This window comes from Bos mutus, chromosome 1 (assembly GCF_027580195.1).
Source record: "Bos mutus isolate GX-2022 chromosome 1, NWIPB_WYAK_1.1, whole genome shotgun sequence".
Lineage (NCBI taxonomy): Eukaryota > Metazoa > Chordata > Mammalia > Artiodactyla > Bovidae > Bos > Bos mutus.
In genome coordinates, this window is record NC_091617.1 from 66,079,495 (window position 1) to 66,104,259 (window position 24,765).

The 24,765-nt window shown below is 43.2% G+C and overlaps 2 protein-coding genes across 9 annotated transcripts in view; one reads left to right on the forward strand and one right to left on the reverse strand.

Moving 5' to 3' along the window:
* The window catches only part of PARP9 (poly(ADP-ribose) polymerase family member 9), a 29,706-nt gene extending 19,284 nt beyond the window's left edge, over positions 1-10,422 (reverse strand). The window contains exons 1-6 of one of the 8 annotated variants that reach the window (XM_070370115.1): positions 10,287-10,407; positions 9,632-9,953; positions 8,561-8,617; positions 4,600-4,679; positions 3,608-3,641; positions 812-1,662 (exon numbers count right to left, since the gene is read on the reverse strand). In XM_070370115.1, coding sequence (XP_070226216.1) covers positions 812-1,662; positions 3,608-3,641; positions 4,600-4,614 — 900 coding nt within the window. In that variant the 5' untranslated portion in view covers positions 4,615-4,679; positions 8,561-8,617; positions 9,632-9,953; positions 10,287-10,407. Of the gene's footprint in view, positions 1-811; positions 1,663-3,499; positions 3,642-4,599; positions 4,680-8,560; positions 8,618-9,631; positions 9,954-10,286 lie in introns of all 8 variants that reach the window. The other 7 variants (XM_070370107.1, XM_070370118.1, XM_070370112.1 and 4 more) reach the window with 7 other exon arrangements.
* A 32-nt stretch (positions 10,423-10,454) lies between these two features.
* Positions 10,455-20,232, forward strand: DTX3L (deltex E3 ubiquitin ligase 3L). Its single transcript, XM_005893416.3, has 5 exons — positions 10,455-10,644; positions 11,665-11,867; positions 15,052-16,587; positions 16,991-17,208; positions 18,069-20,232. Exons 1-5 carry the CDS (start codon positions 10,455-10,457, stop codon positions 18,136-18,138), a joined length of 2,217 nt encoding a protein of 738 aa, XP_005893478.2. The 3' UTR covers positions 18,139-20,232.
* The last annotated feature ends 4,533 nt before the right edge of the window (positions 20,233-24,765 follow it).

Here is a 24,765-nt window from a genome sequence, read left to right on the forward strand (position 1 = left end):
CCATCTATTTCCCATGAAGTGGTGGGACCGGATGCCATATACTCACATACAATTTGCAGCTCCACCTAGTACTCCTGACTGGTCCAGCCTATAACTTTTGATCTGTCAATTTCTCTGTATCTCTCTGCTAAGTCATTCTAACTACCCAGGCCTCTTCTCCTGCCAATTCATAACCATCATAACTTGAGATCAAATTCAAACTCGTATCTTCTGAAATAATCCTTCTTGATCTACTATACTCCACTCTTGTGACAAAAATGTACATACTCTGAAATATTATGAATTCACTTTGTATTGAGATTTTTTGTTTATTATTACTGATAGCTTGCTTTAGAAATATTCAGATGGTTTGTCTCCCCAGTGAGACGTTTCAACTAGAGAATCTTCTTATATGAAAAGAACACAGTAGATTTTTACTTCTTTAGAATCAAAGATTGTTCTATTTTCTCATGGTGCTTGAGAATAATGGTAACAATAATTATAAATACTTATCACATGCCAAGTTCTATTCTAGGCAGTTTATGTGTTCTGATTCCAACTCTGAGATAAAAGCGCTATTATTATCCTCATTTTTCAGATGAAGAAACTGAGGACCAAAAGGTAAAGTAACTCAACTCAGGTCATCCAGTTAGTAAATGGCAAAGCTAATATTGAAATCCAGATGGTCTGGCTCTGAAATCCATACTCTTAACCTAAACAAGATACTTTCTAAACCATGTTTGAAATAGTATATGCTCAAAACATACTTGCTGGGTAATACACAGTTCAGGGAACCCCTTTGGCAGTGCAAGAGAATACAATAAAGACTTACCTCCTGCCTTTCAATGAGGCCTTGGACAATGTGAAGAGTCATGCTGTTCACAACCATAGTATTGAAAGGCTGGGTGGCTCCTTGACTTACCAGGGATTCAAGCTCATTCCTCCCTAGGATGATTTCTGAAGCGGTTTTAAAGGCAGCAACAGTAGGGTCCTCATTGCTTACCAGGTGAATTTCTTTAAAATTATTGGCAATTGGCACGTTTTGGAAATACATTTTGATAGTTTGCACAATGATCTCTGTACACAGACTCAGAGGGAACTGGAAAATCCCAGAGCTCAGGGCTGGAATTGCTACTGTCTCAATGTTCACAGAATTTTTACTGCTGACAAAATGCAAAATATTTACAATGGCTGTTTTCAGTTTATCAATACATTCCTGGCTATCCATCAATGACCACCGAGGGCCAACAGCATGGATAATTTTTCGGCAGGGAAGCTTCCCTGCTCCTGTGATAGCTATCTCACCAGTTGGAATTCTGCCGTATTTGGAAATCACTTGTCTGCTCTCCTCTTGGATTTCAAAGCCGCCAGCTTTCACAAGGGCCTGGGCCAAGCCCCCTCCATGCAGGAGTTCTTCATTGGCTGCATTCACCACAGCATCAACAGCATGTCTGGTGAGGTCATCCTTCCAGATAGATAACTCTACCCTGGGAGTCAGCATTTTTCTGAAGACTCGTAGAGACTCGTTGTTACCTTCCGGGGCTGGAGACACCAAGGTAAAGTTACAGCCAAATTTATTCTGGAGGACTTCACACAGCAGACTCTCATTATTTTTCAAAATTTTGAAGTTGTCATGACTAATGGGAATTTGCTGACTGTAGTTTCCTCTGAGAGTATCAATCTCTGGAAAAGGAGAGAAGATAAAAAAATAAAGAAATGAGCAAGGGGTCCTTTGAAAAGGATCTAATTCTACTTCACACCAGGAGACTGAGCTTCCTCTACGCAAAAAAGAGAGATGACTTCTAGGCCTCTTCCTGCTTCTCCCTTATTCCTTAGATCAAGGATATCTAAGAGTTTTCCATGGTATCACCATAAAGTGCTTAGCTGTGTGCCTGCCATACAATAAATACCCACTTGGTGGTAGCTACCATGATGCAATAACAGTGGTATGAAACTGTTTATCAAGGTTCATAGATTTTAAAAACCTACATAAAAATAGCGCGTTTGGGAAGACCCATTCTTAAGGCACAAGTATTAGACTTAATTATGAGTCAAAAATATGTGGAGGCTTTATTTATAACTTGTTTGCCTTTGTCAACATCTTGGCTTGGGTTCTGCTAGAAGCTGATTCTGAGGTAGGGGTTGAGTATAAATTTATTTGGGAGGTTATCCCAGAAAACACCAGGGGCATGGGATGGGGAGAATCAAGTGGGAAAGTGAGACAGGGAAAGGAAAGAAATGAATAAAGGGGATGTTACAAAGAAAATGAAGCTTAACTCCACAGAGGGGCAGTGTAGACCATGCGTCTTAGAATTACATCACCGGGGTGACAGAGCTGGTTACCCAGCTTCTATCAGTCATTGGTCAAGGATGCTCCTGGGGGCATGGTCCAGGAGACGGGAGGAGCACTGACAACAGGACAGTAAATAATTCTTCATCATATTCTAGTTTTGTAGCATGATTTTGGTGGAATTAAAACTGATTGGCTAGAAAGTATTTTCCGCAGGTGGCAGCAAGATGATGCGCTAACTGATCATATCCTCCTTTAGTGAAGCGGGGAGGATGATTAGCCAACAGCCTCCAGGTGTTAGCCCCTCAGCTTTCCAGCCCAGGTCACGTTATTCTCAGGGGGCTCCATCAATAGCTGGATAAGGCCACTGATGTCCAACTTCGCCCATGAGCAATCTTTAGGCTGGCAGAGTTTTGCCAGATTTTCATTACAGTCTGATGGCTCCAACTGTCCAATCTGGTTTCTTCTCTTTCCCTTTCACAATAAGCCTTCAGCATCCCTAACTCCATCTCATTTTCTGCTTCCTGGAGAACCTGACCTGTGAAACTGTAGTTCATGGGGTCTAAAGTATTACTATATGCCACCAAGAAAGGAAAAACGATGCCAACTAAACCTATCAGTGGATAGGGAGCAGCCTTATTTCAGAGACCTGAAAAAAATCTGTGTCCTAAAATAGATACAATGTAGTAATTTCACTGACTGGGAAAGATTGAAGGCAAAAGGGGAAGCAGGCAGCATAGGATGAGATGGTTAGATAGCATACCCATACAGTGGGCATGAATTTGAGGAAACTCCTGGAGATAGTGGAATACAGAGGAGCCTAGCTTACTGTAGTCCATGAGGTCCCAAAGAATCAGATACAACTTAGCAACTGAACAACAGTAACTGATTATTTTTTTTACTTCAATTCCCATTTCTAATCTGAGCCATCTAGAAAGACCTCTAATGGCCTCAATTACCCCAAAGCAGCAGCACATGAGTTGTCAGAGCCTATGGGCTTGTGCCATGGTTGAAAATCTCAAAGGGGTCAGCCTCATCCTAGGGTGAGGCTAGGCTGGCTCTTACAAGCCTTGCTGAGCAAGAAGACAATCAATGGGTCACCTCTCGTGCCAGCTTTAGTTCTAGGGCTGTTGTCAGAAGAGTCTCCCATCTTGTGTGCAAAGGACAGGACCAACGGGAGCCCTAGAGAACACATGTGCCGGGTCCCCACAAGGCCCTGCAGTCACGCACCTGAGCGCTGGTGGGGGAGATAGTCTCCTTCTGTATTCCCCTTTCTCCACTGAGGAAAGATGTGAGCAAAGATTTTCTGAGGCAAGAGTGAGAGTGAGGTGATCCTACCTGGTTTCTCACTGTCAGCTGCTGCCCCAACACCCTGTGAAAAGCAAGAGTGGTTTCAAAATTATCGAGACGGAATAATTGACAGATTACTGATGACAAATACAGTTTCATAAACACAAAGCAACAGAAATCTTCCTAAGAGCACTGGGTTGGAGAGGGGAAGGGGAACATGTTTGTTTGATCAATGTGTCTGGAATACTTGAAATACTAAGTGTTCCAGCCAACACTGACTCTACCCCTCTTCCCTAGAGGCCAATGTACTTTTAATTCTGGATGAGATGAAGGGTTGGAGATTACCACCTGAAAAGGCTCAAAGGTCACAGACCAAAAAGACCCCAAACTCTCAGAGAGGACTCCAATCTCCAAAGCCTTGTGGGGTTCCTCTAGACAGAACAGAAGAAATGGGGACAAAAGCCTATCAGCTTCACCTCCCCATCAACCTGAAAGGACCCACTTTCAATGGCTTATATAATGACATAAGCCTGAATGTGGACTTTTCAGGATAAACCAATGAGGTGCCTTTTTCCTGGTCCTTTATTTTTATTTCTCCTCCCTCCACCTCCTCCCCTCATGCTGCTGCTCCTGCTGCTGTTAAGTCGCTTCAGTCATGTCTGACTCTGTGCGACCCCATAGACAGCAGCCCACCAGGCTCCTCTGTCCCTGGGATTCTCCAGGCAAGAATACTGGGGTGCATTGCCATTTCTTCGCCACCCCTCATGCTACAAAAGTAGAATTGCTGAGCAGAGAAAATAAAAATGATACTGAAGCAACATTCTGAAAAAATCACCCATCCTCATGTTGACTCTGTTGATTATATTAGCACATCCTTGATTCCCCATCTCTCACATGAGGCAAGGAGAAAACTTTTATTGGGATATTAAAACCAAACAGGATTGCCAAGTATAAACTGGAAATCCCAGAATTTTTGCTATCTTAGAAAGAACTATGATGTGCTGATCAAAGTCTATAACTTACATATTTATGCTTTTTACCTTGGAAAAGTCCATCCTCCAGGTCTCTGAGGTCTTTCAATGTTTGCTGTTTTGCGTTTCCCAAATATGGCAGCCCCCTTCTAGGAACGAATAGAAGGATGCATAAGCACTGATGAGCATCTTAGGGAATTTGGTGAGGATACACAACCGGAAGACCAAACATGATTTCTGATCTTGAGTTATTTTTCATTCCATTGGTGAACATGCAAACACTGTTTTTGCTTCTGTTGTTTACCTTTTATCTTTTACTGAGAGCTTCCAATTGAAACCATAATGGCAGTTCAGAGAAGGCAAAGAGCTGTATGGGCTACAGCAGGGAAATCTGTATGGGGAAGGTGAGGCTAGGGCCAGGTCTTGAAGGATGAAGTAGGCTTTTACATTTTTAGAAGAGGAAAGATGACGACACGTGAGCACAGCATTCAGAGAGCAATGAGGAAAAACAAGCCTGTGCGAGGGTGGGATGATTTAGAGAATACCACTGAAACATGTATATTATCGTATGTAAAACAATGACCAGTGCCAGTTCAATGCATGAAGCAGGGCACTCAAAGCCCGTGCTCTAGGACAACCCAGGGGGATGAGGTGGGAGTGGGGTCCAGGATGGAGGGACACATGTGCACCCACGGCTGACTCATGTCAATGTATGGCAAAAACTGCCACAATGTTGTAAAGTAATTACCCTTCAGTTAAAATTAATTAATTAAAAATGACTTGAGAATACATTGCAATTTGTGCAATTTGACTATTGCATTCAGGAAAAAAAGACAACAGCAAAATAAAAAATTTAAACCCTAAAAGATTTTTAATAAAACATGGGAAAGTCAAAAGAGAAAGAAAAAAGAAAACCAGCCTATGAATGAGTGAAGATCCCTGGACAGTGCCTGAAGAAAGAGGAAACTGTATTTGTGCCTGTGGGGATATACATCATTGAATTTGTGATAAATATCCCTCATCTAATTATAAAGGGGATTATGTGGATAAAAATCAGAAACCCTGGGAAAGCACATTTTAATGATTTTTCTAACATAATTAAAGACTGGGGAGAATAAGAATAAAAATGCTTAAAGACACAGCTGCTCACACCTGTTGCCACATAGTTGCCTGAGGCCCTCTGAAATCATTTCTAATGCTTTTGCAAAAGGAAAATTTTGTACAGCTACCTGCAGTATCAGAGCACTATTATTAAATGTCAGGAAAAGCAAGTCTAAGTACTATCCTAAAATGCAAGGAGAAGACACATTTTTGCCTCCAGAGGGCACTGCTGTTTTCATAAAAGAAGGAAAACTGAGAGCTTCTGCTGTGGGCTTCCGGTGGGTTTTTGCTTTTGATGTGCTATGCTGTGCTTAGTTCTTAGTCGTGTCCGACTCTTTTGCGACCCTGTGGACTGTAGACCACTAGGCTCCTCAGTCCATGGGATTTCCCAGGCAAGAATACTGGAGTGGGTTGCCATCTCCTTCTGCAGGGAATCTTCCTGACCCAGGGATGGAATCGACATCTTCTGCATTGCAGGCGGGTTCTTTGCCGCTGAGGCATCAGGGAGTTTTTAAGGCATTGGGACAGACTGGTCAGTATGGGGCGGCACTCTTTTAACCCCAAAGTAATTAGAAACAAGGAAAGGAGCATATGGCCCCAAACACTCAATCTCTTCTATTTTAACAGCAACAACAGCAACAAAAGACTTCCCAACTTTTCATTGCTGGTCCTACTATGTTCCTTTCTCTTCATGGGGCGGCTGAAGGAGTTGACTCTCTGTCCATCCGCCTGCTCAGCCCACAGCAGTCTGGCTCCCAGTTCACACCAAGCCTTCTCTGAAACTGCTCATCAGTGTTTTCCAGGTGGCTAACCCCAGTGGACTCTCCTCTCCTCTTTCCTACTCTTTATTTGGCCCTTCTCTATAGTTTCATTCATTTCATGACCTGATTCCTGAACCTCTGCTTTTAGGCTTCTCCAATGCCATCTTCCCCTGGTTCTTGTCACCTCTCACTTTGCCTTTACAGACCTTTCAACTGGATTCAACCTTCATCAGCTGTCCCAGGATTTTATGAGAGGAACATCTCAACTCTTTCTAAATACTCTCCAAATGTGATCTCATCTACTCTCATGACTTCAGCTCACCAGCTGCAAATATGATTCCCATACCTGTAACTCTAGGCTATGGCTCTCCTGAGCTGAATTTTTCAAGTCTACCTGAACGTCCCATAGTTCCCTCAACATAGCCTCTGAAAATCTGGATCCATAATCTCATCTCCACTCCCCACATTGCTACCTGCTTCTAAGTTGCTTCAGTCGTGTCCGACTCTGTGCGACCCCAGAGACGGGAGCCCACCAGGCTCCCCCGTTCCTGGGATTCTCCAGGCAAGAACACTGGAGTGGGTTGCCATTTCCTTCTCCAATGCATGAAAGTGAAAAGTGAAAGTGAAGTCACTCAGTCGTGTCCAACTCCTAGCAACCCCATGGACTGCAGCCCACCAGGCTCCTCCGTCCATGGGATTCTCCAGGCAAGAATACTGGAGTGGGGTGCCATTGCCTTCTCCAACATTGCTACCTACCCTCACCCAATCCCTCCAAAATCCATGCTTTATATCCTGGATTCCACAGCTTGGTAAACAATACACCATTTATCTACTCAAGTCAGAAATCTAGAATCTTCTCTTCTGTTTCATATTCAGTTCATCACAGGGCCATGTCCACCTAAATCACGGTAGGATGTGGCCCTACCCTCCTTGCCCACAGATAACACTTCACTTCACAGCTTTCAGGGCTCCTTGACTGAGCTATGGCAATACATTCTCTTTAAAGACTTAAATGTACGTTATTTTATGCTTTATTGTTTGAATAGTTACCAGGTACATTTACTGGTTCAAATTTAGAACATATAAACGGCTCCCTCCTACTCCCCTCACTAAATCCCCTTCCCAGAGGCAATCAATGCTATTAGCTTCGCCAATATCCTTCCAGGAGCATTTTTACACAAAAGGTAGCATTAAAAAAAAAAAAAACTCTCATAAAGTATACATTTATTGAGAAGCACTGTCTGCTCAAAACCTTCAACAGACTCCATTGCCTATGGTAAAGCTCAAGCTCTTCAGCCTGGCATCCAAGGGTCTCTTTGAAATTTCAGTTTCCCTGCCTCCCTTTTACATACCTAACGCTCCCACAGAACTTCAGTGCTATGAAATGGCACTACTTGATGCTCTCCAAACTCTCCTTCACCTCTGGGCCTTTGCCCTCTTGGGGAGGAAGCTCTGGGACACCAGCTTTGGGCAGAGTGCTCCTCAGAGCCTGGGCCCATCCTCAAAAGGTAGCATCTAATATGCACTATTTTGCATCTTACCTTTTCTATTTAAGGTATCCTAGAGATCTTTCCATGTTAGCCTATATTCCATCGTATAGATGCATTGTAAGCTATTCAACTACTAGTAAAATCCCATGGACAGAGGAGCCTGGTAGGCTGTAGTCCATGGGGTCGCTGAGGGTTGGACACGACTAAGCAACTTCACTTTCACTTTTCACTTTCATGCTTTGGAGAAGGAAATGGCAACCCACTCCAGTGTTCTTGCCTGGAGAATCCCAGGGACGGGGGAGCCTGGTGGGCTGCCATCTATGGAGTCGCACAGAGTCGGACACGACTGAAGTGACTTAGCAGCAGCAGCAGCAACCCCTTTTATGGACACTTGCTATGTGCTGTGCTTAGTTGCTCAGTTGTGTCCAACTCTCTGCAACCTCATGAACTGTAGCCCACCAGGCTCTTCTGTCCATGGGGATTCTCCAGGCAAGAATACTGGAGTGGGTTGCCATGACCTCCTCCAGGGGATCTTCCCAACCCAGGGATCAAACCCAGGTCTCCTGCATTGCAGGCAGATTCTTTACCATCTGAACCATCAGGTAAGCCCTTATGGACACTTAAGTGGTTCCTAATCTTTTGCTATTATAAAAAAGGCTGAAAAGAACAACTTAGTACATAGGTCACTTCACAGAGGTGCTAATCAATCAACAGGACAAATTCCTAGAAGTGGACCTGCAAAATAAGAATGAATATGCAGTCATAATTCTGATAGTACAGCCAAATTGTTCTGTATAAAGACTCACCCATTTACAGTCTTACCAGACATGTGCAAAAACTTTATCTCTGACCTCTCCACCTCCATTCACCCTTGCATGGAAATGTGTCCTCCACATCATTGCCAACACCACCTTTCTAAAATGCACATCTGATGAATCACTCTCCTGTTTGCCCTACTTATCTGTCTTCCATATCTCCCTATTGATCTTCAAGACTTTTCGACATTTAGAACTGTGCTGTCCAGTGTGGGCCATTAGCCACGTGCAGCTCTTGGAGCACTTGAAATGTGGCAATGTGGCTAAGCACAACTGAAAGATGATGCAAATGTGAGATAACACTGGATTGCAATGACCTACGATGACAAAAAAGAGTGTAAAATATCTCCTTAGTAAGTTTTTAACATTGATTATATGCTGAAATGATTAATTTAGGATATTGTGACCAAAAGAACATAAAATTAAAATTATTTTCACCTGTGTGTACTTTAAAAATTCTAGCTATTGAAAAATCTTAAATTAATATGTAGCTCACACTATATTTGCTCCTCTGTCCTTGGAGCTCTCCAGGCAAGAATACTGGAGTACTAGAGTTGGTAGCCATTTCCTTCTCCAGGGGAATCTTCCCAACCCAGAGATCAAACTCAGGTCTCCTGCATTGCAGGCAGATTCTTTACCATCTGAGCCACCAGGGAAGCCCAATATGTCTATTAGACACATTATATTCCACTAGACCCTTCCTCTGTCATCTCCCTTACTCATCACATCCTTTCCAAAGCCTCCGTGCTACGTCTGTGCTTCACATACGGTGGTCCCTATGCCTTTGATGAGCCCCATCCCTCCCTCTCCTTCTCTCTTTTAAGATTCTGCTTTACTTTAGACTTCCTCTTGAGGGCTTTGAGAGATTTAGCTTCTTGAGTCACAAGTCTGACTCCAGTTACCAGCAGATGAGGTGTGGTGCCTCGGCTCTCACCTTTATTCCGTAGTACACAGGGCAGCCCTGCAGTTCAGTGCATACGTGCTCAGTCCTGTCTGACTCTTTGCGACTCCATGGACTGTAGTCCACCAGGATCCTCTGTTCACGGAATTTTCCATGCAAGAATACTGGAGTGGGTTGCTATTTGCTATTCCAGGGGATCTTACCCACTCAGGGATGGAACCCTTGTCACTGGGTCTCCTGTATTGGGAGGCGGATTCTTTAACCCTGAGCCACCAGGGAAGCCCCCATGAAGTTCAGCATTGTTGGCTAAATGGAGAAAGGAGGGCGGAAAAGCCCGAAGAGCCAGTCTGAAGTACTGCGTGAGAGAGAGGTAACAGGTGATACGGCATAATTCAGGTGAACAAATTCAAATTTTTTGGAATGTAGGTAAGTTTAATCTGAACTTAGCATGTGAATTACATTTTCCCTGCAAATAACAGTAACAATAAGAGTTAAAAGGAATCACAAACTCAGGAGAAACTTTCTCTGACTTGAGCATCTGCCCCGTCTCCATCCTCCCAGGGGAAGCCCAGCACTGGGCGCCAGTCCCTCGCGCGCCTCTCCCCGCCCTGGCGCGAGGCCGCAGGAGAGGACCCCCGGGAAGTCTCTGCGCCCACCCCCCGGGGAACAGAGAATGGGACCTACTCACCGGGCAGTCCGCGGCCAGGAGGGCGGCGAAGAGAGGAGGGGGTGCGGCTCTGCCGGGAACCGAGAAGGATCTTCGGGAAAGCGAAACTGAAACTTTGCGCCCCAGGGCGGCCCCGGCCCAGCCCAGCTGCGTCGCCGCCTCTCGCGGCGCCATCCCCGAGCGACAGCCATGGCTTCGAGCCTCTGCCCGCCGTCCCCGCTGCTCGTGCGGGCGTCCCATCCCTGCACGCGCCTCCAATGGAAGCTGGAAAAGTACTTCCAGAGCCGGGAATCGGGCGGCGGGGAGTGCACCGTCCTGGCCCTGGACCCCAGCGACCCCAACTCGAACACCTTCCGGGTGCAGTTCAACAAAAGGGCGGGTGAGCTGAGGGCCGGGGCTGGGTGGCAACCGCCGTCCCTGGAGGGGCCCCCCGGGCGTTCCATGCAGACCCAGTTCAAGCTTATCTAGGACAGAGGGTGGGAGAAAGTCTGGTACCGTTCGGTGGGAGCCAGTAAGTGGGGGCTCCTGCTGACAGACGCAACCCCAACGCAGAGGACACAGCGCTGAAGTGCCCAGTCTCTGACCTGGCTTTTACTTGTCGGGGTCCCGGTGTTGACAGAACACCCGTGCCGCCCCCAGACCCCTCTGTCACTTAGGTATTTCACTTTGATGTTTTTCATCATTATTCCATTGATTTGTTTTTTAGAATTGCAAGAGTTATAGATACTAAGAAAAGGGGAGAAAATAATAAAGAAGAAAACACCCAGAGAAAAACAATATGAATATTTTGGTGTATTTCCTCCTGGCCTTTTCCTCTGAGTGTCAGCAAACATATATGTAGTTATAAACCTGAATCTACTGTTTGATTCCTGCTCTTCTCACTTGATTTATGATGAGCATTATTCCATGACATTGAAATGGGAAGCTGGTGACAGTTTCAGGAATGTGACTTCTAATGAGTGGATGATATTCCATTAGCATTAAGCTTTCCTTTCTACAGTATAACTTAAGCTGCCTTCTTTGGAGTTTTGGGACTTTCCTGCTGACTCAGCTGCAATAAAGAATCCACCTGCAATGCAAGAGATCCCAGTTTGATTCCTGGGTCAGGAAGATTCCCCTGGAGAAGGGAAAGGCTACCCACTCTAGTACTCTGGCCTGGAGAATTCCATGAACTGTATGGTCCATGGGATGGCAAAAAGTTGGACACGACTGAGTCACTTTCTTTTTTTTGGAGTTTTGAATAGGCTCCTCACGCTCTAGTTAACCCACCATTCCAGGATACAGGGAGCAGCCCTTACTGTGAGGGTGCTGGGGCAAGGTACAGATGCATGAGTAAGAGGGTTATTTGAAATTGCTCTCATTTCTATGTGTATGTGTATATTTAATGTCTCCACCGAAGGTAAGGATGGCGTGTTGAAAAAAGGAAAGCACCAAATTGTGGTTGACAACCAACCTGTGACTATTTTCCTGGAACCCAATGAAAATGCAGAAGAGAAGACCATAATGTCTTCTTCAACACAGCCACAAAAAGGGGCAAGGCACGGTGAGAAGCCTCCAAATGTAAAGGACATTCATAATGCTGTGGACTCCTGTCTCCCGAAGGTAGGTATTGAAGGGAGCTATGAATGTTCCTGCAACTTCCTCTCCAGTCCAAGGACCATTTGCTGAGGATTTATTATGAGCCTGGCACTGCTGTAGACATTGGGAGACAGCTGTGCTTAGTTGTTCAGTCGTATCCGACTGTTTGTGACCCTATGGATTGTACCCTGCCAGGCTCCTCTGTCTGTAGGGATTCTCCAGGCTAAAATACTGTAGTGGGTGGCCATGCCCTCCTCCAGGGGATCTTCCCAACCCAGGGATCAAACCCAGGTCTCCCACATTGCAGGTAGATTCTGTACCATCTGAGCCACCAGGGAAGCTGAGAGGTACACAGAGGTGAACACAACAGACAGGTCCCTGCTGGGGATGGAGAAGTACATAGACAATAAGCAAGTAAACAAAATAACCAAAGTCATTTCAGAGAGTGATATGTGCTAAGAAGAAAATAAGGGATTTTGCCTTAGAGAGTGACAGGGCTGGGGCAAGGAAAGAGAAGGAGTTTGTGGTATTTCTGACCAGAAGTCACTGAGGAGATGACCTTTGGCTTGAGAATTGAATGATGAGAAGGGACCAGCCATGCAGAGACATTTGACAAATCAGAATCAACTGCCTGCTATGTGCCAGGCACTGTCACAGGAGCCAAAGGTACAGCCAGGAACAAGCAGACCCTGCCCTCAGGGACCTTACATTCTAGGGAACCAGATAATAATAGTAATCATATAGATAGGGAATAAAATATCTACCAGTGATAAATGTCTGCTAGGAAGAACAAAGCAGAATTTGTTGTTGTTTAGTCACTCAGTTGTGTCCGACTCTTTGCAACCCCATGGTCTGTACCCCACCAGGCTCCTCTGTCCATGGGATTTTGCTGGGAAAATCCCATGGAGTGGGTTGCCATGCCCTCCTCCAGGGGATCTTCCAGACCCAGGGATTGAACCTGCGTCTCCTGCATTGGCAGGCAGATTCTTTACCACTGAGCCTCCAGGGAAGCCCATAAAGCAGGATCAGATCAGATCAGATCAGATCAGTCACTCAGTCGTGTCTGACTCTTTGCGACCCCATGAATCGCAGCACGCCAGGCCTCCCTGTCCATCACCATCTCCCGGAGTTCGCTCAGACTCACGTCCATCGAGTCAGTGATGCCATCCAGCCATCTCATCCTCTGTCGTCCCCTTCTCCTCCTGCCCCCAATCCCTCCCAGCATCAGAGTCTTTTCCAATGAGTCAACTCTTCGCATGAAGTGGCCAAAGTACTGGAGTTTCAGCTTTAGTATCATTCCTTCCAAAGAAATCCCAGGGCTGATCTCCTTCAGAATGGACTGGTTGGATCTCCTTGCAGTCCAAGGGACTCTCAAGAGTCTTCTTCAACACCACAGTTCAAAAGCATCAATTCTTCGACGCTCAGCCTTCTTCACAGTCCAACTCTCACATCCATACATGACCACAGGAAAAACCATAGCCTTGACTAGACGAACTTTGTTGGCAAAGTAATGTCTCTGCTTTTGAATATGCTATCTAGGTTGGTCATAACTTTCCTTCCAAGGAGTAAGTGTCTTTTAATTTCATGGCTGCAGTCACCATCTGTAGTGATTTTGGAGCCCAGAAAAATAAAGTCTGACACTGTTTCCACTGTTTCCCCATTGGATAAATGATAGTAAAGGACTACTATTTTAAATAGGATATTGGGAAAAAACCTCTCAAATGAGGTGACTTCTGAGTAGAGACATGAACAAAGTAAGGGAGCTAGCTAAGTGGATTTCTAAGGGAAAAAGATTTTAGGCAGAGGGGAAATAACAAGTGTAAAGCTGACACAGCCACCCCCGCCCCCAACACACCCAGACAGGAGCTTATATCCCGAGCCCAGAAGCTTCAAGGAGGGAGGCCAGTGTGGCTGGAGGGCAGAGAACAAGAGAGCGAGAGAGGACCTTGAAGAGGTAGCAGAAGTCTGGTCTTTGAGGGATGAAGGTCAGGACTTCGGATTTCAACTTAGATATTAGGAGAATCCTTAGGTCGTTTCGAGCAGGGGGGTAGAGTGAGCTGATTCACATTTCTCATGGATCCCTCTGACTGCTGTGTGGAGGTCTGAGTCTAGGAAAATGCGGAAGTGGAAGGTCAGAGTCCAGTTAGGAGGGGCTGTAGTGAGCCAGGTGCCAGATGACATTGGCTTGGACTCTGGGTGGTCCTGATGGAGGTGTGAGAAGTAGCTGGATTCAGGAAACATTTTGAAGGAAGATCTAGAGGAAAAGTGTTACATGAGGAGGGAACAGCTTATGCAAAGACTTTGAGGGAGAACAAAACATTAAACAAAATCTTGCTTTTATATTATGTTCAATTTGCCACTGTCCTTTTTTTTTTTTTTTTTTTTTTAATCTGGGGTTTCTCTCATATTTGAGTTTCTAAAGGCCACGGTTTAGAGGGACTAGCAACATTGCATGCAGTTAGGGGGCTAGTTTTGTTTTTTGTTTTTTGTTTTTTTTAAAGGAGGAGCATAGGAGAGAAAAAACAATAACAGGAAAAAACTTAATCCTCACATGTATGGCCCCCTCCTAGGCTCACACCCTTTAGTCAGAAACATAGCAATTTACCAAGAAAATGAAGTGCCTACCTAACCTCCTTCCCTGGTGGCTCAGAGGTTAAAGTGTCTACATCCAATGCAGGAGACCCGGGTTCAATCCCTGGGTCAGGAAGATCCCCTGGAGAAGGAAATGGCAACCCACTCCAGTATTCTTGCCTGGAGAATCCCATGAAAGGAGGAGCCTGCTGGGCTACAGTCCACGGGGTCCCAAAGAGTCGGACACGACTGAGCGACTTCACTTTTTCACTCACTTCACCTACCTTCCACCCGACTCGTCAAGGTCAAATCAACAGTGGCAGCTCTAGAATCCAGACTTACTGTCCTTGGGATTTTTAGAAATGTTAATGCCCAGATTCTACATTTACATCACAATCTCTGAAGATGGGCCTGGGCCTCAGCTGTTTTTCCTCCCTGGGCGATTCCAGTGTGCAAACAGGGCTGGCTATTTTATCAGGGCAAGAGTGCCTCTGGGCTGCAGTACATTGCCTGCTCTGCAGAAAGGAATTGAAAGAAGTCGTCGTGGTTATTTCTCTCATCTCTAGACATTCTACTGAGAGGAGAACATAGACCTGGATGTTTAATATATTTTATTTGTTCTCTTTTAAAATTTCAGATCTTTCTTACTGTCACGGCAGAACTGAACTGTCAACTGTTCTCTAAAGAGCAAAGGGACCTCATCACTGTTCACTGCCCCAACGTCAAACGAGTGAAGTACCACGATGGAACTGAGAAAATCTGTGGTAACTTCAGAGATATTGAAAAAGTACATGGCTTCTTAAGTGAACTGCTCCTGGAAAGGGAGCAGAGACATGAATCTTCCCCTTTGACATCAGAGAGGGAGCCACTCAGTCAGCAGGACAGGAACAGCTGTGTTTCTCCCTTCGAACCAGAAAGCAGGTCAGAAGAAAAAAGCTGCCGTTTTGAAGTTCCCTTGGCTTTCTTTGAATACTTTACACACTCCTACCCTGATAAAATAGCCTCCATAGAGAAAAAATTTGGTACAAAAATAAAAAGTCAGGCAAGTTCTCCGAATATGGTCTATTTAGACTTCACCTCCAGTCGATCAGGTGACCTCGAAGCAGCTCACAAGAATTTTGTTGGAGAATTTCAGAAGTGTGTAGAGACTCTGAAGCAGGAATGTGTTGCCGTAGCAGACAGTAAGCAGGCAACCAAAATCAAGGAGGAGTTAAATCACCACTTTGCAAAGCTCCTCATAAAGGAGAAAGGAAGAGAATTAACTCTCCTTGGGACCGCAGATGACATTTCAGCTGCCAAAGATTTTCTTGACTCAAAGAATTTTGAAAGTCTTGTCAAGCCACCTGTGAAAATATTGACTCCTAAGCACATGATGAAGGGAATTGAGGTTGATACCGCTCACTATAAGCTTTTAGAAGCAGAATTATCCCAGGAGATATCAAAGATAGAAAAAAAGTACAACACTCAAAGTAACATTTTGGGGATAAATCAGAAAACCTGCATTCAATTTGAACCCAAAACCAAGGATTTGGATCTATCCATACATGCTTATTCAAGTTTCATCGACACCTATCAATATGTCTCTTGTCAGATTACGAGAGAAGTTCTTTCACTGAAACTTTTGGGCAAGGAGAGAAAACACTTATATGGGACAAAGTTCTCTGATGATTTTAGGAAAAGGCATCCAGATATACACTTTGTGCTAAATCGAGAGTCAATGACTTTGATTGGGTTGCCAAATCATCTTACAAAGGCAAAACAGTATGTCTTAAACAGATGTGGGGTGTCTCCATCAGCTACAGAGAAATGGAATGAAACACTCATGGACACTGATAGTCATAATTCAAAAACAGCTCCGCCAACATTGCAGCACCCCGCCAGTTCTGAGGTGTCAGAAATGAATAAGGAACAGGACATGTGTGCCATCTGTTTGAACACCATTAGCAACAAACAAGTGCTTTCAAAGTGCAAGCATAAATTCTGCAGCCCTTGTATCCAGGCAGCCTTCTCATATAAGCCAGTCTGTCCTGTGTGCCAGACTTCCTATGGTGTCCAGAAAGGGAATCAGCCAGATGGAAGAATGAGTACCTTTGTTGTAAGAAGTTCACTTCCAGGTTATGAATCCTGTGGCACCATTGAAATTACTTATGATATTGAAGGAGGCATACAGACAGTAAGTGTTTCTGAGTTCCATGAATTTCTTTCCAGTAAACTGAGATTATCAGAGCAACAGGGACTGTTCTATTACCAATTGGCAGAAGATTTCCCAGACAGTTAAATGCTTATTTATAAAGTTCACTTTGTAAGTAGTAAAAAGTACTTTGTTTACTTATAACAGGTATCTTTCTTGTCTATTAAGGCAGAGAAGGGATGGGTGGTGATTGTGCGTTGGAAGGAGGATTGTATTCCCAGAATGAATTTGGGGAAAGAGGAGAAATATGAATTATCTGGGGAATATGAGCAGACCTTCAGTGCTCTTGTTTTTTGTTTGCTCTATCTGCATATGAACACATCTACACATGTAGTGAAATTTAGACACGGATGTTTTCATGTGACATTTTCTTGCCTTCATACAGAAAGAACACCCAAACCCAGGGGAGAGATTTTCTGGAATACGGCGAACTGCATACTTGCCTGATAACAAGGAAGGAAACGAGGTTTTGCGTCTGCTTCGTAGGGCCTTTGACCAAAAACTGATTTTCACAGTGGGGGAGTCTCGAACATTAGGAGTCTCAGGTGTCATTACATGGAATGATATCCACCACAAAACATCCAGGACTGGAGGATCACAAAGGTGAGAACCTTTTGAAACAGAATGGCTGCTAAATAGAATTTAGAGGTCATAAAACATGGCAATTTGAAGATGTGACTGTAAGGAGACAGTTTATATCAGTGAGACTGGATGCAGTATTTTGACAGATGCTAATCAGGGATGATAATCTCAAAGACAGAAAGACTGGTTCCCATGACCTTCTACCTTCCAACCACAAAGTATCATACAGTTCATAAATTTTGCATCAAAGGGGAGTGGATCTTCAGAATGCAAGTAAATGGTATCCAAGGTGATTTAATTTGGTATAATTTTAATATTCCACATCTATTTGAAGGGTAGAGCCTAGGAATGTCACTGTGTCTTCTTTTAAGATCACCCTTTCTTCTACCCTCCTCTCCTATGAGTCCAGTAGAGATCCTAAATTCACTTGACTAATAGAACTCTAGAAAAGTCTTAGTTAATGGTAATGGAAGTTGTATCATGGGCAATCCAATTGCTCTTTATGAAATTCAGATAGAATAACTCAGACCCTTGGTATTCAAAAGGGAATATATCCTGACTTAATTCCCCAAATTTGAAAATCTTCCTATAGCAAAATGATTACCCTCCATAAAAATATAGTATATTATAACTTTATGAGAATCATTGCTTAACCATGAGCTGAAATTAAAGTCTTGTTAGAAGGCAGATCCTGGGCAGGTAGCTAGACCTATTCACCAGCTAAATGATTCACCTCAGCACACTTACAAATGATTATCAGTCATTGGCCTTCAGGATGGTTTGTAAATATCCGCAACTCTGAATGTTAATGCCAAGGACCTACTGTACAGATTTTTTAAAAAACATCTGTGGTGAAGCTAAGGGCATGTTTTCTTCTGCAGGTATGGTTATCCTGATCCTGACTATCTGAAACGTGTCAAACAAGAGCTGAAAGATAAAGGAATTGAGTAAAAAGACTGTATTAAAAGGATGTCTTGAGCCAAGCTTCCAAAAGGCACAGTTGAAGTAGAGTAAATTCTAATCTAAATCCTTGAGTAAAAACACCTTAAACATTTTTTCATCTCAAGAAGTGGTTTGTATATGCAAGGTTGTCATTTCTGGAGTGTTATATTTTATGGATGAAAAAAGCCCCAGAGATCTTTGTAATTTTGCTGCAGAGGTATTGCACCTCATTCACATGTCATCACTGTTGGGGTTACAGGGGTGAAGTGCTGTGAATTGCAATCACCTTCTGTGTTGTTCAGCTGAAGTACTCGATGCCAGTTGATCCTCCTTTTATTGCTATCTCTGTGATAGTCCTTTAGTTTGGTTTGTTTGCCCTTTAAACTCTATCCTAAGAGTAAAATCCTAATCTGAATGGAGGCAGGGGAGGGGAGGAAGGCTTTGGTTGTGAAAAATTAGAGAACCACATTCCTCTGCCTATCCCATGGCCAGGACAGAAATTGAGCAACCTTTGGTAATAAATGGAATCTCTCTCTTTAAGTTGCTCAGTCATGTCCACATCTTTGCAACCCCATGGACTATAGCCCTCCAGGCTCCTCTGCTCATGGGATTTTCCAGGCAAGAATACTGGAGTGGGCTGCCATTTCCTTCTCCAAGGGATCTTCCTGACCCAGGGTTCAAGCCTGGATCTCCTGCACTGCAGGCAGATTTACCATCTGAGCCACCAGTGTTTGGGACACAGAACCTAGTGTATAGTTGATGCTTAATAAATTTTTGCTGCCTGACTCAAGTTGGTAATAACCCAGCAGAGAAATATATATTCCCTAAATCTTTGGCAGAGCTCTTGGAAGCCATTGGCTTTGGAAGCCATTTCTGGAGTCCTCACCACTTATTGGGGAAAATGAGTTTGTTACTCCAGAACTTATGGCCTCTGAACTCTGACTGGCCAAACTTTGTCCTTGCTCCCTGCTGATCCTTCTAATCTGCCAAATGGTGTGCACTTCCCCTGCCATAGTAATGCTACACATCTCTGAGCGTTTTTTCTCTCTGGACATTATTGTACTTTTATATTACGCTACTTTGAGTTTTAACAGATAAATCACAAAAATGCCCATAGACTATCATTTTCTCAGTAACTGTAGCCCCCACAGCACTTTCTCCTTCCTTTTGCTAAGTCCCACCATGTCATGCTTTCTCCCTTAAATTATTTCTCTCTCATAATGACTGAACAGAGAAAAGGCTCGAGTTGCACCTACTGTAAGAAATGTCAACATGCCAAAATTTACTTCTAAATGGTTTTCCAGCTCACAAGTTTTAATAGCAAACTATCTCATTATCCATGTTCCAGTCTTTTTCCAAAAATGATGAATGAGATGCTGTTTTCTTAAAAATACATGCATACAATTTTTTGGTCAGACAGTAATAGTTGATATTGTATATTTATTTTGTCCCCTTTATAAGAACTTTGTATCTGGGCTGTTGATACTATTAGTATCCCCATTTTATAACTGAGAAAGCTGATGTGCAGAAAGGGTAAGTACCTTGACAAAGGTCCCATGATAAGTAGCGGTGCTGTAATTTGAAGGAGTTAGGGTGATTCCAAGGCTTTTATGCCCAGAGTTGTACTGCCTCCTATAGGGGTCTTCTCCTCCATGGAGAAGCCTGAGGAGTTCCCATTATTCTGAGCTTCTCTCAGAAATGGATTCCTGCACAGTACTCAAAGTAGATTTCCTCTGAGGAAATCCTATTTGAAAAATTTTAAACCCCAAAATTTTAAATTTTGTTCAGAGAGTTGAGGAAATTTAAGGTAAATGGTAATTATATATCAGATTAGATGTTTCAAATCAGATTAGATGTTTAGTTTTTGGTGATTCATTTAAGTCATAGAGTTATAATTAGTTGTTTTGTGTCTATGGGTATGTTAGTTAAATTTGCTTCAAAAAAGAAAAGTTTGGTTCCTGCTAAGATCTGGATCCTTGATTGCAACGTGTGTGCAAGTTTCATAGTGTGAGTGGTTGTCAAGCCTTTGGATTACTGCTTTTGCTCTGTGGAAGGTATTATTATCAATATTTGCTATAAATAAAGTTATTTCCATTTTAGGAACATATTGTCTGTGTTCTTTTCCATTTCCTTTTTCTTTTTCCTAAGGTTGAGATTCTGGGTATTTCCTGCAATACATTCAGTGTGCAGCATACCACTTGGGCAGATGCCTTTGCTTGGTTTTGTGTATGTGTGCTCAGTCGCTTCAGTCATGTTCAACTCTTTGTGACCTATGGATTGTAGCCCACCCAGCTCCTCTGTCCATGGGATTCTCCAGACAATACTGGAGTGGGTTGCTATGCCTTCCGCCAGGGGATCTTTACGACCCAGGCATTGAGCCCATATCTTCTGTGTCTTCTGCATTGCAGGCAGTTTCTTTACCCACTGAGCTACCTGGGAAGCCCAGTTGTGTGTGTAGCTGTTGCTAAGTAGTATCACAATAGACTTAACTACTATTAACTTCACTGCTGCCATGTTCAACTGTAAAAATCACATTTCTTATTATTTTTCCTCTTTAACACATAGGTTACTACAAAAGTAAAAGTCAGCTGCAGGGTTTCACCTCTTCTCTCCTAAGAAAGCATACATAGTAACCTATCAGAGCACACTTGTCCCTCCCGGCTCCAACAGTTTTCATTTCACCTTTCCAGCATTAAAACTGCATTACCCAGATGGCTCACTGCTGCTGCTGCTGCTGCTGCTAAATTGCTTCAGTCGTGTCCGACTCTGTGCGACCCCATAGACGGCAGCCCACCAGGCTTCCCCGTCCCTGGGATTCTCCAGGCAAGAACACTGGAGTGGGTTGCCATTTCCTTCTCCAATGCATGAAAGTAAAAAGTGAAAATGAAGTCGCTCAGTCGTGTCCAACTCTAGCGACCCCATGGGCTGCAGCTTACCAGGCTCCTCCGTCCATGGGATTTTCCAGACAAAAGTACTGGAGTGGGGTGCCATTGATGGCTCACTAGGCTCTGGCAAATCAAGACACCTTTGTCTCCAAAGGAAAAAAAGAGAATTATGAGTAATACTGAGATAGTTGATGTTTCCCTAAAGACAGTTTCTGCACAATTTCAGTGTGTGGGATTTTCCCCTAAGCAATCCAACACCAGCTGAGTGTCCTTCAGTTCAACTCAAATCTGACACTATCTGGAGATAGCATCAGATTCCACAGGTAAGGGCCCAGTCTCACAAAACTGTCCTCCCTTTCAGGAGCCAATTACAAGTCTAGATTGTTCCTGTGCTTCTGACTAAATGGCTATAAAATCAGAGGTTCCCAGACCTCCTCCTTGGGCTCAATTAATTTGCTAGAGCAGCTCACTGAAGTCAGGAATCCAGGTTACTTACTAGATTACGGTTTACTATAAAATGATATAACTCAGGAACAGCCAGATGGAAGAGATTTTGTTGTTCAGTCGCTCAGTCATGTCCAAATCTTTGCGACCCCAAGACTGCAGCACTCCAGGCTCCTCTGTCCTTCACCATCTCCTAGAGTTTGTTCAAACTTATGTCCATTGTGTTGGTAATGGAAGAGATGCATATGGGGAAAGGTCATGGAACTTCCATGCCCTCTCTAGGTGCACCACAAAACTGAGCAGAACACCGTAGGGTCCTCTTGGGTAAAAAGCCTTTTCGTGTCCCCCATTTCTTGTTGGTAGGGAGAACATTTCAGCCTCCCAGATCTTCCCTGTGTTTTAAAGGGAAGGGTCAAATAGTTGCTAATTAGAGTGAGGGGATGCAGAAACAAAGGAAAGGAGGTCAAGAAACAGTTGTACAGTAATGGTCAGGGTCCTAGTTCCTCCTCAAGGGATACACAAAAGAATCTGATACATACCTCTATCCACAAAATAATCAACACTCTATAATAGGAATAGAAAAGAGTTTTATTTGAACCAAACTGTGGAATATAGCCCAGAATATAACCCCTCAGATAACACTGAGACTTGCTCAGGAGAAGCATGGTTTTTAGGACATAAATTTAAAATGGTGTCTCTCCTCCCCTGTCTACCAGGAAGAACAAAGCTTAATCACTGGAAACAACTTTAGACCCATAGCAGCCTAGAGATGGCACTGGAAAAATCTCATAACAAGTTCTACTAACTGGTCTTTGTCTACCACTAGTTTTCCCATGCATTTGCCCTCCCATGATTTGCTGCCCATAGAGACTCAAGGTCCTTTTCCTTTGACTTATTACTCCTCTAAAAATTTATTGTTCTTTTGCTAAGATGCTGTATAAGCTCAAGTTCTAACCGAATCTTTGAAATTCTCATCTCTGGGTACTCCCATGCGTTACGTGTGTGATGCACATGTTAATAAACTTCTGTTTGCCTTTCTCTTGTTAATCTGTATTTCATCAGTCCTATTTACAGGGCTCCAGGCAGAGAACCTCAAATGGGTAGAGGAAGAGATTTTTCCTCCCCTAATAGAAGTATGTCAAATAAGTAAATGTTAAAGGTGTTAGCTAAAGCTCCTGTGCGTACTTGTAAGCTTAGTTGCTCAGTCACGTCTGACTCTTTGCGACCCCATGGACTGTAGCCTGCCAGGCTCCTTGGTCCATAGGATTCTCCAGGCAAGAATACTGGAGTGGGTTGCCATTCCCTTCTCCAGGGGATCTTCCTGACCTCGGGATCAAACTCAGGTCTCCTGCATTGCAGGTAGATTCTTTACCATCTGAGCCACTAGTGAAGCCCAAAGCTCCTACAGTCTATATACAAATGTATATAATAGACATATATAAGTGTGTGTGTGTATATGTGTACAATAAATACATGGTATATAAATGTATCAAGCCAAGCAAATATAACACTGTACACCTTAAACTTATACAGTGTTGTTGGTCGATTATATCTCAATTTAACTTTTTTTTTTTTTTTTGGTTTTTAAAATATAAGAAGGTAGACTTCCCTGGCAATCCAGTGGTTAAGAATCCGTGTTTTCAAGGCAAATTTGATTGGGTAATCAATATGGGTTTGATTGGGTAACTAAGACCCCACATGCTGCATGGCACAGCCAAAAATAAATAAATAAAATATAAGAAAAAACAATTAAAACGTTTAAGGTGAAATGAACTTTTTTTCAAGTGGGATGGATTAGCCAGTGACAGCCAGCACTCATACCTAAAACAAACAGAAAATTGAAACACAATAGAGAAATCGTTTGTTTTAAGGTAAAAGAGAGCTGCTAAGTCAAGAAGAACTGGAGAGGCTGAGACCCCAGAAAGGGAGAATTTTGAAGAGGGAGGGCTGAATTTTGCAGCCACTTCACCCAGGTGTTAGTTGCTGATTCTGGGCATGGGCCCGAGGCTGATAATTCCATGTCTCACAGCCAGGGAACACCACTGCTGGGAAACAGACCAGCAGAGCTATGGGAGATCTGAGAGGTTCCTTTAGGGCATCTGTTAAATTCTGGGGATGCATGAGTCAAGAGCTCTTAAAACAGAAGCAGAAAGCCTCTGAAGCAGAATAGAGTCTTCCAAAATCTTGTGAGACAAGGATTAGAATTCTGGACTCACCAGGGAGATTTCTGCTGAAAATCCTGAAAAGACAGGAGCAAAACTGAGGTAGACTGAGCCTTACCAGGGCGCAACTCAATCTCAACTCAGCCTAGGACATTATTGGATTCAGGTGACCTGCCACTGATTAGAAACAAAATGCTTCATAGAATTAATGTGATTTTGGCTTTATGTTGAAATATAAATGGAAAAGAATATCAAAAAGTATTCTAGATTCAAAAGGACTTATGAGAAGAATTTGTCCTAGCAGACATTGAAATCTATCAGCAACCAATTTGACACTCCTGGTATAAGAAAATATCAATAATGAGAATATTAAAAAGACTCACACTTTCCCCAATACTCTTCAAAAAATTCCAGGTGGAATGAAAGTTAAATACTTAAAAGCCAAAACAAATACACTCTCATGAATGTGAACAGACTAGCGCTAGGGGAAATCACTTTTTGACTTTTGATGGAATAGAAATGAAAAAAAGATGGACAGGTTCATTACTTAGTTTTAGCTTTGATGGAATGAACATCCATCAATAAAGCTAAGATCTTAAAAATCCAGAGAAATGGAGAAAATGTTTGCACACAAACACAGAAGTTCAAACTGAGAAGAATAAAGAGCGCATATAAATAGGCAAAAATACTAACTGCCCATCAAACAAACGATTAAAATTCAATCATACAAGAAGAAACATGATCTTAAATCATGATTTTAAAACTACGCAGCCAACTTTGTTGGTAAAATAGCTGTAAAATACACCTACTGTGAAGTTTCATTTTGTACCTAAAATAGAACAAGAAAAACTTCTGAAAAGTGATAAAACTCAAAGCCTGCAAGGCTTGAGGAAAGCAGATATCATGCGTTAATGACAGCAATGTAAAGAAAGCCAGTCTTTCTGAAGGGTAAAATGGCACTTTACTGAAAGAATCATGAGTATGTTCCAGCACCCCATCCCACTAAGTAATGAGATTTATCCTGAAGAAATAATGTTTAATAAAAAAACAAAAGTAGACATATACAATGTTTGTTTTATGATATTAAAATACCAAAAGAAGTGAAGATCCCAACAGTGCTGAAATATAGAAACTATCTGTGGTAT

Excerpts from the sequence above, each read along its gene's own strand:
- DTX3L (XM_005893416.3), top strand. The coding sequence starts at position 10,455 with ATGGCTTCGAGCCTCTGCCCGCCGTCCCCGCTGCTCGTGCGGGCGTCC. Across the intron at positions 16,588-16,990 it reads TTGAAGGAGGCATACAGACA|AAAGAACACCCAAACCCAGG; the intron begins GTAAGTGTTTCT and ends GCCTTCATACAG. Across the intron at positions 17,209-18,068 it reads AGGACTGGAGGATCACAAAG|GTATGGTTATCCTGATCCTG; the intron begins GTGAGAACCTTT and ends TTTCTTCTGCAG.